The sequence below is a fragment of the Bos indicus genome, chromosome 10 (genome assembly GCF_029378745.1).
Source record: "Bos indicus isolate NIAB-ARS_2022 breed Sahiwal x Tharparkar chromosome 10, NIAB-ARS_B.indTharparkar_mat_pri_1.0, whole genome shotgun sequence".
Taxonomy (NCBI): Eukaryota; Metazoa; Chordata; class Mammalia; order Artiodactyla; family Bovidae; genus Bos; species Bos indicus.
In genome coordinates, this window is record NC_091769.1 from 80,854,966 (window position 1) to 80,872,662 (window position 17,697).

Consider the following 17,697-nt stretch of genomic DNA (forward strand, 5'->3'; position numbering starts at 1 on the left):
CTCACTGGTTTCTGTGTCCGTGTCTCTCAGCACCGTGTTTTGAACTTTGCTTTAAGTGTCAGACGGAGAGGTGGTTTCTAGACTGGGCTCTGCCACTAATTAGTCATGTGGCCTCGGGCGAATCTTCCAGCCTCTCTGGCCTCCTCCCTTCTTCCTGATGAAACGGTGATGACGATACCCTGGAGTTGTCCAGCGGACAATGAGGCGGGGTGGAGGGAAGCGTCGTGAACGCTGGGAGCCCCAGGACAACGGATGAGGTGAGGTGGTTGTACCCACAATCTCCTTTCACTGGCTGTGAAGCCGCGTCTCTTCCCCTTCGCTCTCTTCGAATGTCAAGTGCACCGGCTTCCAATCCCTCCTCGGGGCGGGCCCTCTGGCGGCTCGGCATCCTAGGCTGCGGAGGATCCCGGTGCAAACTCCAGACTCTCCTCGCACCCAGCTGCCCCTTCCCAAGGACTCGCCGAACACACCTTAAACCCTGTCCAGAGCGCAGCCCCAGAACTGCAGCTCCGCGGCGCGGGCTCCGGCCGGGGTCGCGCATCTCCAGCCGGTGACTCAGGGCCGCTCGGTCCGGGAGTGGGTGGAGGTAGGCGGGACAGACCCGGGCCGCGCGGGGGCAGGCGCCGTGAGCTCGGTCGCGGAGCAGTTGGAGTCGAGACTGGCTCTGGCCCGTCGCCATTCCGCCGCGGGCGTCTGCCTCGCCGGGCCTTCCTCCCGCGCCGCTTCGCATTCGCTGCGCTCCTTTCCCCGGGCGCAGCGGCCCGGCAACCCGCCGGGGCTGGAGCGCTGGGCGGGCTCTGCGAGCGAATGAATGGGCGCCCGGGGGAGGCGCGCGCCTGGGGCTGAAGGGCATTAGGACCGTGAGGATCGCTCCGCGCTCCTGTCTCTCCCTATCACCCCCCCACCCCCCACCTCTCTCCTTTTTCTGCTCTGCAGGACCGAGCAGCCCCGCGCGAGCGAAAACAAACAGCTGGGGCTGAGAGTGCCCCCGCCCCGGCCCCGAGAGCACGCCAGCCCGGGCCCCTACTCCGGGCGTCCGCCCGCCCACCATGAGGAAGATCCGCGCCAATGCCATCGCCATTCTGACCGTAGCCTGGATCCTGGGCACTTTCTACTACTTATGGCAGGACAACCGAGCCCACGCAGCATCCTCCGGCGGCCGGGGCGCAAAGAGGGCGGGCGGGAGGCCAGACCAGCTCCGAGAGGACCGCACCATCCCGCTCATTGTGAGTACGCGCTGCGCTCGGGGTGGGCGGCCGGGGAGCCGCGGCGCGCGTCCTAGCCCCGCGCGGCTGCAGAGGGCGCGGGGCCGGGCCGGGGGCTGCGTGCCCGCCGCGCTCCGCCGGCTTTGTATACGTTGGAGCATTCCTGTCCGTTGTTATGGCAACCTCTGTCGGGCTAGCGGGGCCAGGGCGCAAGGATGGAGGGAGGGTGACAGCGGGTGGGGGCTGGGAGAAAGTACTGCAAGTTTGGTGGGCCCGGCGTGCGCGCGCGACTGGGAACGTGGCGGCGCTCTCGGCACTGCGCCGCGGGGCCGGGGGCGCAGGGGCCGGGGGTTGGGGGTTAGGGGTTACCTCCGCCTCACCCGTCGGCGGAGGCAGCTGGCCCTTGCGCACCGCAAGCGGGCAGTGGGAACCGCAAGCGGGCAGTGGGAACCGCACGCTGCTAAGCGCGTGGGTGGCCGTGCTCTCCCCCTAGTCTCTTGGGGGCAAAGGACATGGATTGGGGACGCTGGGTGAGGCACGGTCGCTAGGGGCTGTGCTGGACTTCGAGCCCCCTTCTCAGACCCGGTCAACTTGAACCTTGTCATGAGGACTCCCTATGACTACTCCCAGGGTTCTCTGGATCGGGGAAAGGTCTCGTCCTGAAGGCGTCCCTCGCCCCAACATCAGTCCATCACCACGGGTGAACTAGCAGTGTCTGCGGCCAGCCCCGCGACGTCAGTGCGAATGGCAGGGCATGGCTGGGGCGTCGATGGAGGTGCAGGGGTGCCCTCCCGCGCTAGGGGCCTGGACTGGGGCGTGCCTGTCACCGCCTCCTCCTGGGCCCCGGGTGACAGCTGTGTGTGGCAGGGGCACCTGTTGAGACGGGAGGTTCCGGGACCCGCGAGAGGCGCCCTCGGGCAGGACGCGTCCTTCGGATGGGGGCGGATGGTGGGCGAGACCCTTGGGCGACCCTCGGATCTGGGCGGAGGGGCGGGGCCGCCTGGGGGAGCGGAGTGTGGGGCTGAGGGTGGGGGAGTGCAGCAGCGTGGCCATTCTGAAAGGCCTAGCCTTGAGGAGCCCACCTGGGAGGCGCAGGGTCAGGAGGGCGAAGGCTTGTGCGGAGGAGAATCTGAGATCTTCGTGCCAAGGCAGCTGAACCCCAGGAAAACGGAGTGTTGTCTGTAGGGAGGTTGTCGTTGTGTGGAAGGGCTCTCGTGTTCCCATCCTGTCCCAGATTACGTTGTCTTGTTACCTACCAGGAAAGAAGTAGCTATCCCCTGCAAAAGAGCATTTCCAGGCTGTGCCTGAGGAGACCTTGGGGTCCGTGGGTTTTCCCCCAGCCCCACTCTCCCATGCCCAGCTCCCGCTCTGGTCGAACTCCCTGGGACTGCGCCCTGATTAGGTGAAACGCTCTGCTCTGGGCTGAGGGTCCTTGCCGCTAGCACCCTGTTTCCAAAGCACTTGTGGACGTTTGGACAGACAGGCTGATGAGGCAAAAAGCCTCCTGGGTCAAGATCCCGGAGAGTTGGGATCTGGGTGGACAGACAGATCAGAGTCCGAACTGGGCAAAGCAGGAGCGGCCCCTGACAGACCCCGGGGGGAGCTTCCACAGCAAGGACTCATCCAAGCTGCCACGTTCCTGCTCTCCAAGAGGGCCAGCTCTGGTCCAGGGTAGGCGGGCTGGAGTGGCAGGGGAGGCGCAGACTGCCCAAATGTTCTGTCCTTCTCTGTGGTGACGTGATGGGAGGAGGGTCTGAGCTCTAGGAGGAGGGGGAGGGGATGAGGGAGAATGGAAGGGAAGAGCACAGAGAAGCTAACTGCTGCTCAGAGCTCCAGGCTGGTCTCATCACAGGTGCCTGCGCTTCAAAATCCAGGCCAGGCCACTCAGACTGAGAGCCCGGGAGGGTGTCGGGGGCTGCGGGGGCTCTGCTGAATGTGGGTGGCACTCATTTTGAGGGGGTGGAAATTGGAGGTCATGGGGGCTGCAGTGAACGTCCTCTCCTTGTTCCCTTGCGGTTGGACTTGCAGCAGATTAGAAGAGGGCTGTGAACTGGAAGCTGGGTTTCAAGTATGAAGAAGAATCAGGGAGCCAGGAATGGAGGTGCAGGAAGAGAGGAAGAGTGGAAGTTCCTCGCAGTGAGCTGCAGAGCCTTCTCTGGTCACTCTAGGCATAGCCCGCTCCCTCGCTGTTCTTAGGCTTTAAGCCCAGGATGTCTGTTCCCTGGGTGTTGATCCCCAGTCTCGCCCTGCCTTTGACACAGCCTTGCATTCCCATCTTCTGGGGTATTTCACTTCATTGGGATTCTCAGCTATTGGCCTGTCTCTTCACTGAGTGGCAGCTATCACTCAGGGACTGTGCAGGAAGCTTCATGCAACCCCACCTTGATGAGCACAGCAAGACTTAAGAAGTACTGTTAAATGAGTGAAGAAGGATTTTTGCTCATCTCTGGGAGCCATCAATGATCCAAGCTTCATATCCCACTAATACTTTATTCCAGCTCCAGCCTGACTCTTAACTAGAGAGCTAGAGGAATGTATGTTCAGCTTCTCCGGGAGATAAACCCTTTGTTCAGCTTAAAAGGGGCAGGTGCAGCTGAAGATTTGCTTTCTGTCTGAAATCCGTGGTTAACCTCTCACTGGTCGTCTTGCCATTTCAAAACATGTCCCTGTCTAGTTGGGCCAGAACGCACCGCACATGGATTTTCAGATTCTTAGGGAATGATGCAGCCAGCTCTGCTGACAGAGGCTAAGAAAATTCAGACAGGCATCATCATCCCTCCCCTGGGGGATCAGAGAGCTGAGCTGGGAAAGGGAGGGTCTGCATAACAGCCTGGGCCAGGAGGCAGCTCTGGCTTCACAGTGTCTGGGTGATCTGAAGCCAGCCAAGTTGTTTCTGGACCTTGGAGACACTTGTTTGGCATTGTGGGGTGTCGGCATGGCAACGGGATGGCCCAGATTTCTCGGGGAGGTCCTGATTTTTAATATTCTGTCCTGCTGTCAGCCCATGTGTCATAAATTTTGATGTGCAAAACTGGTTATGGAATCTGTCAAACTAAAGAAAGAGAGATACTGACTTCATCAGTAAATGGCTGCTTGCGAGGTGGCAGGGTCTGTGATTTTCTCCATGCTGTGCTTTATGGGCAAGACAGTGGATTTGAGGATATCCACTTGAACCTATACTGATGCTCGCTAGCTCTGGACAGCAGCCAAAGCAGGAGGTGGAGCAGACACAGCTGGCCTTCAGTCTTCGGGCCTCACAGCCGGGAAGAACATTTGTGATTGGTTTGGTTTTCCATATGTGAAGTCTCTATTAGGCATGGAGAGGGGGGCGGGATACTAAGGTGTTACACGGAATTTCACTTTACAGACATATTTTTAAAAGACTGTCTATTGTGGGTATTTTTAGGATAGGTGTACTTCTTTGTAAGGTCTCCTATTTGAAACTATGGAGGTTTTAGGCAAGAGTTTTCCCAAGCCGGAGTTCTTTATCCTACCTTTGGGGTACTGCTCAGTGAGCATGGACAAAAACTTGTATCTCTGGACTTTAGTTATTTTGTATGTTAAATCTGAGTGAGGGAATTCCCAGTGGTTAAGATTTTGCGCTTTCCATACCAAGGGCATGGGTTTGATCCCTGGTCCAGGAACTAAGTCTCACAAGCCCTGCTATGTTTGGGATTTATTTAAATAAATAAATTTGGGTGAAATGATTTGTAAGGTGTGTTGACCCTTGGGTAAGTTGATGATAGTTTCATTTCTAGAAGCAGATAAATGGCTTTAAGGGAGTTCTTTTGAACAAAGTTGTAAGATTTATGGCCAATTGAGGGGCTACCCCTGTCTGGAGTAGTTCCCCTGGTAACCTTAGAGCCTGCACAGGGATCCCTGCTTACCTAGCAGAAGGGAATATAGATGATGACTTTTCCAGCACTGTTCTCTGAGAGCAGAGGCTTCAGTTCAGTCTGGATAGGTTTATATTTTATTTATAATGTGTGCATTTCAGAACTGTGGGAATTATGATTTGCCTAAATGACAGAAAATGATGTTATATTTAATTTGTGTAGGTACCACACAAGATAGAGGGTGGGGAGGGAGAATCCCCAGTTCTTTTTGCCAAAATGTTTGAATTGAAAGGACCCAATTTCCTCTTATTGGGCTCCCAGCCTGGATCATGTTGAGACCTGTCTGTAGGACCTGGGGACCACACTGAGGCCGCATGACTGGTAAGGGCCCTGACAGCCCAAGAGTCCCCTTCCTGGGAGACCTGAGTGCCGAAGACACAGGATGAGTTTCAGGGTTCTGCTCGTCCTTCCACTGCTGTTGTAACAGCAGTTCCCACACCGGCTGCTCTGAGGGTGTTGGGCCTGGCTTTCCTCTTTGGTGACTGTGTTTGTCAGCTCTGTGGGCACAGGAAGCCCTGGGGTCTGAAAGTGCCATTAAAGTGGGCGTGGAAGGGCACTGATGGGCCTGGCTGGGCCCTGGGACTATCTTGCTGTAATGGAAGAAACCCCCCTGGGTCAGAGGGGAGCCTGGATCCGAGCAGTTCATTACAGTTACAAGATTGCAGATTTATCCCTGTCGGCTTCTTGAGACCTGAAACACCTCCCCCTCACCATGTGAAAAGGAGGGGCAAAGACACAGTGAGGCTAAACAGACAGGAGACCCAAGGGTTTCGGAAAGGAGCGGGGGGCAGAATTGTGAGACTCAGGTCGGTGATGAGTCCACGTGGGCGGTTCACTGAACCAGACAGCGTGCTTGGTGCCGCCCCAGGCGGTGTGCAGCTTGCTTTGGAACCGGTCTCAGCTTCTCTCCCCTGAACTCTGTAGTCTTTGATCTACGCCTGTTAGCCTCCGTGATCACTGCTGCCTCTGTGTTATGTTTCTGGTGGCCGCGTTCGTGGGACACGTCAGTGCCGTGTTAGGTGTTTTGCAGGCCTGAACCTCCTAGATTCCTTTCTGTAACCTAATGAGGTCAGCGCCATTATCTTGCCCAGTTAACATGAGTAAACTGAGGCTCAGACGGAGCCGGTGACTGGCCCATGATCTAGCACCGAGTTAAGTGCTCGATCTGAAGGTGTGTCTGCCTCTGAAGCCCATGCTCTTGTCTTTTCTCTGAAGCATCCTCAGGGTAAGATCCAAGTCTGATACATTAGCATGTCTTTCCTGGAGAGCACCTAGGTCAGCACCTTACTTTGCATTCACTCCATAAACATTTGTTGGGGAAAAAAAATGCAAAAACCATACAGAACAAAATGTTAGCAGGAGGAAAAGTATTATTATGGATAATCTTCCCGTCCAACTTTTGGCTTTCTCCAGCATTTTCTGTAATAAACATCTATTAATGTTATAATGATAAAGCCAATCAAGATAATTATTTTAAAAATATTCAACGACTGAATAAAATCACTCTTGACTCCTTGATTAAAGTGTAAACTTCTTAACCATGTCTCATGCTTCTGAGTCCCACATCAATGCTTAGCACTGAGCTAACAGAAAAGGCTAGAGACTTATTTGAATTATTCTGTAGGCCTCCAAGGAATAGAACTGGGCTTAGTGGGTTCCCTGGTGGCTCAGACAGTAAAGAATCTGCCTGCAGTTCAGGAGGCCTGGGTTCAATCCCTGGGTCAGGAAAATCCTCTGGAGAAGGAAATGGCAACCCACTCTAGTATTCTTACCTGGAGAATTCCATGGACAGAGGAGCCTGGTGGGCTTCAGTCCATGGGTTCACAAAAAGCTAGACATGACTGAGCAACTAACACGCTAATGGGTGAAAGTTGCAGAGAGAGAGAAATTTATTTTTACCAGAAGGAACACTTTTTTATTGAGCTGACCGTCCCTGGAATAGTCTGAAAGCTGGCCAGAGTTTCTCTTCACACTCCCTGTTGTCAGGTCAGTGCTTGCTTCCGGCAGCAGTTGGAGGAGGAGAAAGAGGCTCGTGGTCCTGACTGTCTCCAAAGGTGTCAGGCAGCTCTGTAACTGAGTTGGAAATAGGGCCCAATTATTATACCACCAGAGGCCTGACGCCCAGGGAAGCAGGGCTGGCCGAACCCCCCGAGGCCAGGGAGGAGAGTGACGAAAAGAAAGCCATAACTGCCACTGTGCTGTCCCCTCCCTGTTCCTTTGGAGCTGCCAAGAAGGGAAGGAAAGGAGGCCGAGGCTGGTCAGAGGCAAGGCCACAGCGTCGGAAGTGCTGGTCTTCAGGATCTTTCCTGCTCCCCAGAACAAGGTCCACAGAGGTTTTCCACCCACCTGAGTCCCCTTGAATCTGACCTTTGCATATGCCACTTCTGTTTCCTTCATCCAGCCTGGGGAGAGTTTCCAGGTGGCCTGTCCTGTCCCCTGGGGGCCCTGACCATTGCTTTCCAGGGTGGTGCCGGCTGGCAGTGCCCTGAGCTATGTTGATGGAGGAGGCCTGGCTCCCCAACACCGTGAATTTCAGCCACACCCTTTGTCAGTATCTGGTTAGAGACAGCAAGGCCATCGGAGGACTTCTGTGAACATTTCAGAACAGGCAGGAGTGGCAGACTGGGGACATTTGTGGACAGGGCATCATTATACTGTGTAGGCAAGATAAGGCTCAGGCCTTGTCTGGGGAGACACGGAGGCAAGCCTGCCTCAGGTATAGCCTTTCCGCTTTTCTGGACCCATTAGGAAGAGCTCCAAGTTTAGCCTGAAGGCACCAGTGCCATCTTCCTGCCATTCCATAAAGTGAGGTATGGCTCCACGCAGATCGGGACAGCATTGTCTCAGAGCTCGGAGAGGAGGTGACATCTCTTAATATGCTCTGAATTGTGAGCCCTGCTGTTGTGGGATTTCCCCCACAGGCAGAACAGAATGGCCCAGGATGGAAGCAGATGTTGGCTGCCAGGGATGAGAGGGTGAGGTGTGGAGAGAAGATGCAGAATAAAGGACAGATGACCTTCTCTCCTAGGTTCAGCTCTGCTCCCAGGGGGCTGTGTGTCCTTAGGTGAGTCATTTCCTATCTCTGGGCCCTTAGTTTCCTCATCTGTCAGATGAGACTTGAACTACGGGATCTGTGAGGTCGCTCTCAGCTCAAACCACCTTTGACCCTGTTGATCGTTCCTGCCAGAGTGAGGTAGCCCCAAGCCAGGACTCATGATCTGATGGTGCTGGCATTAAAAAGAATAAGGCCAGAGCGTGAGGCATACAAAAACCAGACCACTTGTGTTCAGAAAAGCGTGAAGCCGGTTCTCACAAGAAATAAAGTGGACCAAACCCATTGTGTTCTCTTCTCTCAAAACACTGATGGGACGGTGCAGCTCGCCTTCTGCTGAAGGAGAAGCCTATGTTATTCCCGTGTGTGTCCGGGAGGCACACAGACACGTCTGCGGGAGTGTCTCGGGTGGACTTCAGACTCTCAGCAATGCGGAATGAGGCTGCAAAGACCCCTGAGCAAAGAAATCACAGCTTCAAGCTCTTGGACTTTATTCAGAAGACAGGCTTGGAATTTGGCCACAGCCTAGAAACCCACATTGTTTGTAAAAATCAGTTTAAGGAGTTCAGAAGGTTGTCTGTCTCTTGGTAACCTTCAGCTTTTCATAGGTTACATATACAGCAGATTAGAGCGAGCAAGCTGGAGCCTTGTTAGGAGTTGCTGATATACCGAGAAGTGACAGTTGACAGCAGAGGACCAACCAGCTGTGTGAAGATGAAGCCATCCCCTTCCCCCTCTGACCAGGTGCACACTGGTCAGAAATGCTGCAGGCACCATTTATTCCTTCACTTGACAGTTATTTACTGGGCATGTACTGTGTGCCAGGACGGTTACAGGCTCTGGGAAAAGCAAAACAGGCAAGGTCCCGCTCTAAAGGAGCTTACATTCTAGTGGAGGAGACAGACCATAAACAGATAAATATACTGTGTGTTAAAGAAAGAAAAGAAAGTGAAGTCACTTAGTCGTGTCCGACTCTTTGCGACCCCATGGACAGTAGCCTGCACCAGTACTCTTGCCTAGAAAATCCCATGGACAGAGGAGCCTGGTGCAGGCTACTGTCCATGGGATTTTCTAGGCAAGAGTAGTGGAGTGGGTTGCCATTTCCTTCTCCAGGGAATCTTCCCGACCCAGGGATCGAACCCAGGTCTCCCGCATTGTAGACAGATGCTTTAGCATCTGAGCCACCAGGGAAGTCCTTACTATGTGTTAGGTGATGGGAAATACTGTAACAATAAAATAAAGTGGCAAAGGGGGACAGAAAGATGAGAGAAGGATGGCCAGGAAAGGCCTGCTGGATAAGATGGCGTTTGAGCTATAGCTACAGCAGAATGGAAAGAGTAAGCCAGGCAGACATCTCAGGAGAAAGTGTTCCAGACAGCCAAAGCCCAGGGCAGTATGTCTGCAGGGTAAGCGAGGGGGAAAATGGCCCGAGGTGAAAGTCCAGTTCATTAGGCCCTCTAGCCCATGGCAAAGATGGGCTCGGAAACATGTCCCTGAGTCATCAGGAAGTGATCAATTACATTCAGTGTACCGGCTTGGGATGTCAGGGAGCTTATGTCATTCAGTTCAGAAAAATTTCCAGCAGTGTGGTCAAATATATTAGTAAGTGTTGGTTCTTAAAGAGGTAAACCTAGGTTTTTTGAAAGATGTGCTGTGGCTGGAACACTTCATTTCCCTACAGTGTGAGATCAGTGAGGTACTTGTGTGTCCTGAGTGTGTGTGTGTGTGTGTGTGTAGGTGTGTATGTGTAGGCGTATGTGTGCGTGGTGAGGCTGGTGGGGGGGAACAGAGGGTGCTAGTGCCTGAAGAGATTTAAAAAACAAAAGATAATGGGGCCCTTGTTGAAATATTGGAGTAGGGGAGGACGGGGGAGGGCTCTGGGGGAGAGTTTTGTGTGGGAGGGAGAATTCCGCTGTGCGGTGGTACCTGATCAGACACCCCTTTGTTTCTTCGTCTGGTTCATCGTGTTCTCTTCAGGTGCATTGGGACTCTGGAGAGGATGTTTTCTGGCAATGCGGGAACTTGGAATTCTTGCATTTTCCTGCCCACTTCTGTACAAACAGATCCTGGAGGCTGAAGCATCTAGAGCCTTCCCTCAGACATGGAGGGTAGAGACCTGAGCACTGGCAGAATCAACAAGCCCGCACAGCTGTTTTTTTTCCAGGCAGGAGGTGGATGAAGGGGTTGCTTTCTGGAAGTGGGCTCTGCCTGGGCCTGGGGCTGTGTGCCCTGATGCTCAGTGCTTCCCCAGTGCCCAGGTATGATGCAGCTTCGTGTGCCCAGCAACCCGCAGGTGCTCTGTTTTTGTGGTTCAGGTCACCCACAGTCCGAGACCCCTGTCAGTCATGTCCATTTAGACTTCAGATTTCCATCCCTTTATCTTCTCACAGTGGCTCTGGCTTTTAGCTTCTTTAAACAAACTGTTGGGGAGAGCTTCTGACATTTCAAGGTCTTTCATTTCAAGGGAGTCTGGCCTTGATGCCACTGCCAGAGGGAATGAGTGTTGCCTTCCAAAGTTGCCAAGTCACTTCCAGGGCCCTTAGCTTCTGGCACCTCACAAGTCTGTGACCAGATTCTTGGCTTGGAAGCCATCTTTTCCCCTTCCTGTGAAATCCCTTACTGGATGCTTGGGGGAAGCTGGGAGGAGTGTGGGAGGCTAGAGGCATCATGCCAGGGTTTGGGGTAGAGCCCAGCCTGAGACTCAGGGAGAAAGAACCTGTGATCAATTAGTGATGTCTGCTGTGGTGTTGGTGCCTTGAAGGGATAAAGTGATAGGACTGAACGACAGCCAACCAAGCCATGAGTCCAGAGGAAGAGAAGGAACCAAGGGACAGAGCACACATACTGCAGGGCCCAGGGAAGGCGATGGGCCTTTTGGAGTCATAAGCCAAGAGTGATTCCAGGTAGAGAGCAGAGCTGCCTACAGTAAAGCTTTAATACAGGCTTGGTGCCATCTTATAGGAGTAGGGAAATGACAAGGGCCTTCTTCTAAAACACTGAGCAGAAATGAACTTGCCCCTGGATGTACCCCCAAATTGCCCACTCCTGGTTTTTTGCAAAGTAGAGAACACAGCATCACCTAGACAGCCCTTCCAGTCAAGCAGGGTCCCTGATCCACACCTGGGCAGGGGTTCAGAGCCAGGTTGGGGCCTGGGAGATCTGAAAGCCTGTATGGGGACAAAGCTGCTTGGCAAGCCAAGCAGAGAGAGTAATAAAGGGCCTGATCAGAAAATGAAACCTGTTGTGAGGCCCAGCCTGAGCAAGAGTATTCAGAAGAGCCAGGCCAAGTTCCCTGAGTATAGTCACAGGGGTGCTGATGGGAGATGACAGCGGCCCACAGGTAGGGAGAGCCCTGCAGGGTGCAGACCTGTGCTAACCAGTAGAGTAGCCATGTGGCTATTGCATGCTCGAAATGTGGAAAAATTAGATTTTAAATGTTCTTTCATTTTAATTGATCTAAATATAAAATCAGACACTCATTTCAGCTATTGGAAAATGCCTAGGAGTGTTTAGAAGCGTTTCAGTATAGGGAATCCACACTTTCGGCTGTAAATTTTATGAAATCTCAATATAGATAAAGTATTTCTGGTGAAAGTTTAGTATCTAAATTGAAATGTGCTGTAAGTGTAACATATACACTGGATTTCAGAGATTTAGTACCAAGAAAAAAAGAATGAAAGCACCTCACTCATATTTTTTGTATTATGTGTTGAAATGCTAATATTTGGGTATAATGGGCTAAATAAAATATATTATTAAAGTTAATTTTACCTGTTTCTTTTTACTTTATGTGGCTTGTATTCTGTTTCTTTGGACCACGCTTCTCGTTACATGTGTTCGTGACTGCTTACTGAAGTGCTGGGGGGTTGTTAGCAGAAGGTTATGTGTAAAGGACATGGCTACATTCCTAGTTTACCTTGACTTCAGGATGTGTGCCTTCTGGTCCAGCTGCTGCTGACTCTTTAGTTCCTAATTCACCATCATCTATGGGCACGGACAGCTCCCAGCCTGGACCCTCATCTTTATACCATCATTAAAACCAAGGTCAATGTTTCTTGCCGTGTCTTCTCTTTTTAAAAATCCCTTCTAAGCTCTCGCTGTGATGAAAATGGGTTTTGGAGGCGGGTAAGAGCAGTGGAGGCAGGGAGCCTTTTACTCCTTTGGAAACTAGAGAGATTAGTTCCAGTCTGTTGCTTTTGGTGTTTCGTCTTTGTCCTGTTAGAGCCAGAATGACAAATAGGTCTCAGCTCTACTTGGCAGCTCAGAACCTGTGGAAGTGGCATCCTGGAGCACTGTGGGGAGAAGGGTTCTGAAGCTGCATCCAGACTGATAGGAAAGAGGCAGTTGATTAGCCATGTCTGTAAAGGGCAGGGAAGGGGACTGTAGAAATGTACACCGTGTTTCCTGATCCTACATCCACAGAGCTGCCTTCTTTGAGCAGTTTCGCTCCACTTGAAAGATATGCTTTAAAAATATTGGCCACTTTGAAGAAGCAAGAATGAGGCTTGCGGACTTGTGCAGAGGAGAAACTGGTCACCACCAGGGATTCGAACCCTAACTAAGGAGATGTGACAAGAACTTTAAAACACTGCGTAAAGTTTTAGTAACATTTTTCACTTATTCAGTGGAGGTAAGTCGGACCAGAGTACTGGCAGCATTGGAGATGGTTAAAACCATCTTGGAGAAGGGTAAAACCTGGGGAGTCTGGGCGAAGAGAAGAGAGTTGCCTCTTTGCCTTTTCACGTCTTCCTCTTCCCTCCTTTAAAAGCAGGCTTTGTGAATCTGAGAACACTCCCCGCTTCTTGGTACCAGAGTTCTGGTTGTGGCTTTGTTTGGGATGCAGCATGAGGCAGCGGTGGCGGGCACAGCCGCTGGAGCCAGTGTCAAGGTGCATGTTCCAAGCCCTGCTGTTCCCTAGCAAGTTGTATAAGCTAAGTTCTGTGCCTTCATTGTCTTACCTGTAAAATGGGGATACTCGTAGTCTCCATTTCAGATGGTTGCTCTGAAATGTGCTACAAGTATAAAATATGCACTCAATTGCAGAGACGTAAAGTGTTTGGATTAGTGTCAAGCGCATAGTAAGTACTATACTAGCGTTAGCACAGAGGTTAACGATACAAGTTATTATAAGTTCATTTCCGTATTATTTACTTAAGGCTGCGTGCATCACAAATCACCATAAAATGTATGACTTAAGACAGCGACAGTCATTTATTGTCTCTCCCTGTCTCTGTGGGTCAGGTATTTGGGAGTGGCTTAACCTGGGTGGTTCTAGCTTGGGGTTTTCCGGTGAGGTTACTATTGGCTGTTAGCAGGAGGCCTCAGTTCTTCCCCACGTGGGCCTCTCTATAGGCCTGCTTGACAGTCTGCAGGGAGTGGTGTCTGGCTTTCCCCAGAACAAGCAAACCAGGAGCCCAAGATGCATACTGCAAAGCCTTCTTGACCTAACCCAGGGATTCACATAAGCAGCAGAGTGATGAGGTCTGACTTACGTTTTGAGAGACCTCTGTGACTGTTGGTCTGAGAAGAGACCAACAAAAAGGGCAGAGACAGAAACCTTTTTTCTTCTGCCTGCAACGTCCCAGGAGCCTGCCAATTGTGTTTCATGTATTTCCCCTCTAACTGTCTTAGCAGGCTGGTGAGCTGAGTATTACTGTCCCCATTCTACAGACAAGGAACCTGACTCAGAGAGGGTGGGTTACCTGCTGACAGAGCCAGGATGTGGCCAGGTTAGCCTGGCAACACAAACCTGAGGAAACACTGACTTCTCAGGATGCCCACCGCCTGACGGCATGGCATACAAGGGGAAAGCAGAATTTGTGAAGGATCTTAATTCCCTCATATCTTGAAATCAGGATGGGGAACCTAAGAAGGTCAAGAGATACTCACAGATCAGACAGAGGAGTGGGGTGGGACCTGGTGATCTTGGCATCTGTTGGAGCTGGAGAAAAGACGAGGGGCTGGGCAAGTTTGAAAGGTTTTATGGACTAGAAGGTTGTGGGCTGGGGAGACTCCCTGTGACTGGCTTAGTCTCTCCAAATCAGCAGCACCTTTGAAGTCAGGGAAAGCCTTGGTATTACCTGTGCCCCAGAGAGTACCATGCCAAGGCATCAGACCTACCCAGCTGGGATGGACTATTTGTGGTAGTAAAATAAATGAACTTGATCACTACACATCAGCATGAAAGAGGCTTAAAAACGTGGTGTTAGAAGGGAAAAGAGAACCAGATTGCAGATGGCATAGTATGATACATTTATGCAAATTTGAGTAATATAAAACAATTCCATCTATTGTTCCTGAAAGTGTGTGTGTATGTGTGCCTGTATATCTCAAAGTATAACAATGGACCAAAGAAGATACACAGCCCATTCCCGGGGGAGACGGGGGAGGGGACCAACAGAGAGTTCTGACTATCTTTGTAGTGTTATTTCAGGTTTTTAAAATATTTGATCTTATTTGCAAAGCAGAAATGGAGACAGAGATGGAGAACAAACGTACGGACACCAAGGGGGAAGGAGTGGGTGGTGGGATGAGTTGGGAGGTTGTTATTGACGTATGTACACTATTGATGCCATGTATGAAACAGATAACTCGTGGGAACCTACTGTAGAGCATGGGAGCTCTACTCAGTGCTCTGTGGCGACTCAAATGGGAAGGAAATCCAAAAAAGCTGGGATATATGTAAACATATAGCTGATTCATTTTGCTGTACAGCAGAAACGAACACAACATTGTAAAGCAACTATACTCCAGTAAAAATTAACTTAAAAAGAGAGAGAAGCTTAAAGCCAATCTGATAATATGTTGAGTTGTTAATTTGGGGGGCGATGTAGGTGATTCTTAATCTTTGTATGTTTTGGAATTAAAAAACCCCTCTTAATTCTAAAAACATTTTAAAAGGAAAAGGAAAAGCTGGCACCTCAGGATTGCTGGGTCTCAACTGCATGAGGATGGAGAAGGAGGGTGGTGGACGACAAAACTTCCTCCTCGCCCCCCACCACCAAAGCCTGTCACCCACACAGCACTGTTTTCACTTGCCTTGCTGCTGCTGCTAAGTCGCTTCGGTCGTGTCCGACTCTGTGCGACCCCATAGACGGCAGCCCACCAGGCTCCCCCGCCCCTGGGCTTCTCCAGGCAAGAACACTGGAGTGGGTTGCCATTTCCTTCTCCAATGCATGAAAATGGAAAGTGAAAGTGAAGTCGCTCAGTCGTGTCTGACTCTTAGCGACCCCATGGACTGCAGCCTACCAGGCTCCTCCGTCCATGGGATTTTCCAGGCAACAGTACTGGAGTGGGGTGCCATTGCCTTGGCGGGCAGCAAAGTGATTATCCATTCTCTATGCTGGATGTTGGGGTGTATGTGCTCTGTACCTGAAGACCAGCCCCAAGACAGGCATGGGGATCTGGAGGGTGGGGACTGGGGGCAGGGGTGCTGGGGTGGGAGACGGGGGTGGTAGAGAAAGCACTTTCTTCAGCAAAATCTAAGTTTTGGGATGCAAGGGACTGGAGGAAAAGAAGGGTCAGCAAAGGATCAGATGCTAGAAACTGGGAGTCCCATCTGTGAAAGGACAGGAATAGGAACAATGGATGTGTCGGACTTCCCTGGTAGCATAGCAGATAAGAGTCCACCTGCCAATACAGGAGACATGGGTTTGATCTCTGGTCCAGGAAGATTAGAGAAAGTCAGTGCAAAGCAACCAAGACCCAAAGCAGCCAAAATAAGTATTAAATAAATAAATAATAAATAAATAAAAATGGATGTGCCTACCCCCCTCTCAGGGTGAGGGGATGACAAATTCTTTTGAGAGAAAAGTATGAGATCAAAGACCTGCAGATTATTTTTGATTGTTCTTTTTTCTCCCTTCGGACATGGTACATGTTTAATACACAAGAGATGGGAAATCAGAAAGGACATGAAAATCACCCCCAAACCTACCGTTCAGGCTTGCCACTATCAACATTTTGGTGAATAATTAATTCAGATCTTTTTTGGTGGCTTTTTCTTAGTGAAATCAAACATCTTTATCCTGTTTTGTACCTGGCTCTTTTCATATAACACTTTATCTTTCTTTGCCACCTTTCTATGTCATTGTCTTCTTCCAAATATTTTTAATGGCTGCCTAGAAATTCCAGAGGGTGAATGGTCCATAGATTATATAATCACAGTTCATAGATGATAGATACTTAGATTAGACTGAACAATATGAAATTGTTTTTCTTAGGTCCGAAATAATCAAACGTTGGCAGTCTCATATGGTTCAACCAAATGTTCTCCTGTTTTTTATTTTTGTAAACAGCATGAAAATGAATAATATCCTTGTAGGTAACTCTTTACACATAGCCTTGATGAATTCCTTAGATAAATACCTAGAAATGGAGTTGTTGAATAAAGTATAGGAAAATAAAGACATAATCAGATAGGGCTGGGATTAGGGGGCAGCAGGTGTTGTAAGTGCAAAGCTGCATCCTGTCTTTAAAATGTTGATATTTGAATTAAGGAGATATTTCAGTAAAATATTATCTATGTTGATACCTAAGTGTTTTTTTTTTTTTGGTGCCCCTTTACAGTTTTGCACCTAGGCTGAGTGCCTCGCTTCCCTCACCTTAATCCCAGCCCAGGATAACAGTAGTGTTTGCCTTTTTGAGTTCTAGTCAAGACTATGGTTTTTCCTCTGGTCATGTATGGATGTGAGAGTTGGACTGTGAAGAAGGCTGAGCGCCGAAGAATTGATGCTTTTGAACTGTGGTGTTGGAGAAGACTCTTGAGAGTCCCTTGGACTGCAAGGAGATCCAACCAGTCCATTCTGAAGGAGATCATCCCTGGGATTTCTTTGGAAGGAATGATGCTAAAGCTGGAAACTCCAGTACTTTGGCCACCTCATGTGAAGAGTTGACTCATTGGAAAAGACTCTGATGCTGGGAGGAATTGGGGGCAGGAGGAGAAGGGGACGACAGAGGATGAGATGGCTGGATGGCATCACTGACTCGATGGACGTGAGTCTGGGTGAACTCCGGGAGTTGGTGATGGACAGGGAGGCCTGGCGTGCTGGGATTCATGGGGTTGCAAAGAGTCGGACACGACTGAGCGACTGAACTGAACTGACTGAACTGATGATTGACTGCATATAAACCTCTCAAAACAACATTCATGGCAAGTGAGCTCAGTAGATGTTATGTCCAATTCCATTCAGAAAGCTAGACTTTAGAGTGCAAGAGTGAATGAGCCCCGCCTCCTGCCCTCCGGTTGCTTGGGCTTGGAAGGGAAGTGGTGAGAGTGGGGAAGGTTGTGGGTGCCATCACAAGGCATGCACTAAGCAGAGCCCTTACTGAGGGCATGATGATGTGGCTAAGGCCTCATTCTTTTCATAAGACAACTTCAATGAAAAAAATTTTTTACAAATATATACATTCTTTTTAAAATTCTTTTCCATTATGGTTTATCACAAGATATTGAATAAAGATCTCCGTGCTATACAGTAGGACCTTGGATAAACAAGGTTTATCCATTCTATATATATTTATCCATTCTATATATAATAGTTTG

General features: G+C 50.5%; 1 protein-coding gene across 1 annotated transcript in view; it reads left to right on the top strand.

Annotated features, from left to right (window-relative positions):
- Positions 1–1,049: 1,049 nt before the first annotated feature.
- The window catches only part of GALNT16 (polypeptide N-acetylgalactosaminyltransferase 16), a 101,709-nt gene continuing 85,061 nt past the window's right edge, over positions 1,050–17,697 (top strand). Inside the window, exon 1 of the mRNA XM_019969114.2 lies at positions 1,050–1,226. Within this exon, the coding sequence (XP_019824673.2) occupies positions 1,050–1,226 (177 nt within the window). The remainder of the gene's footprint in view (positions 1,227–17,697) is intronic.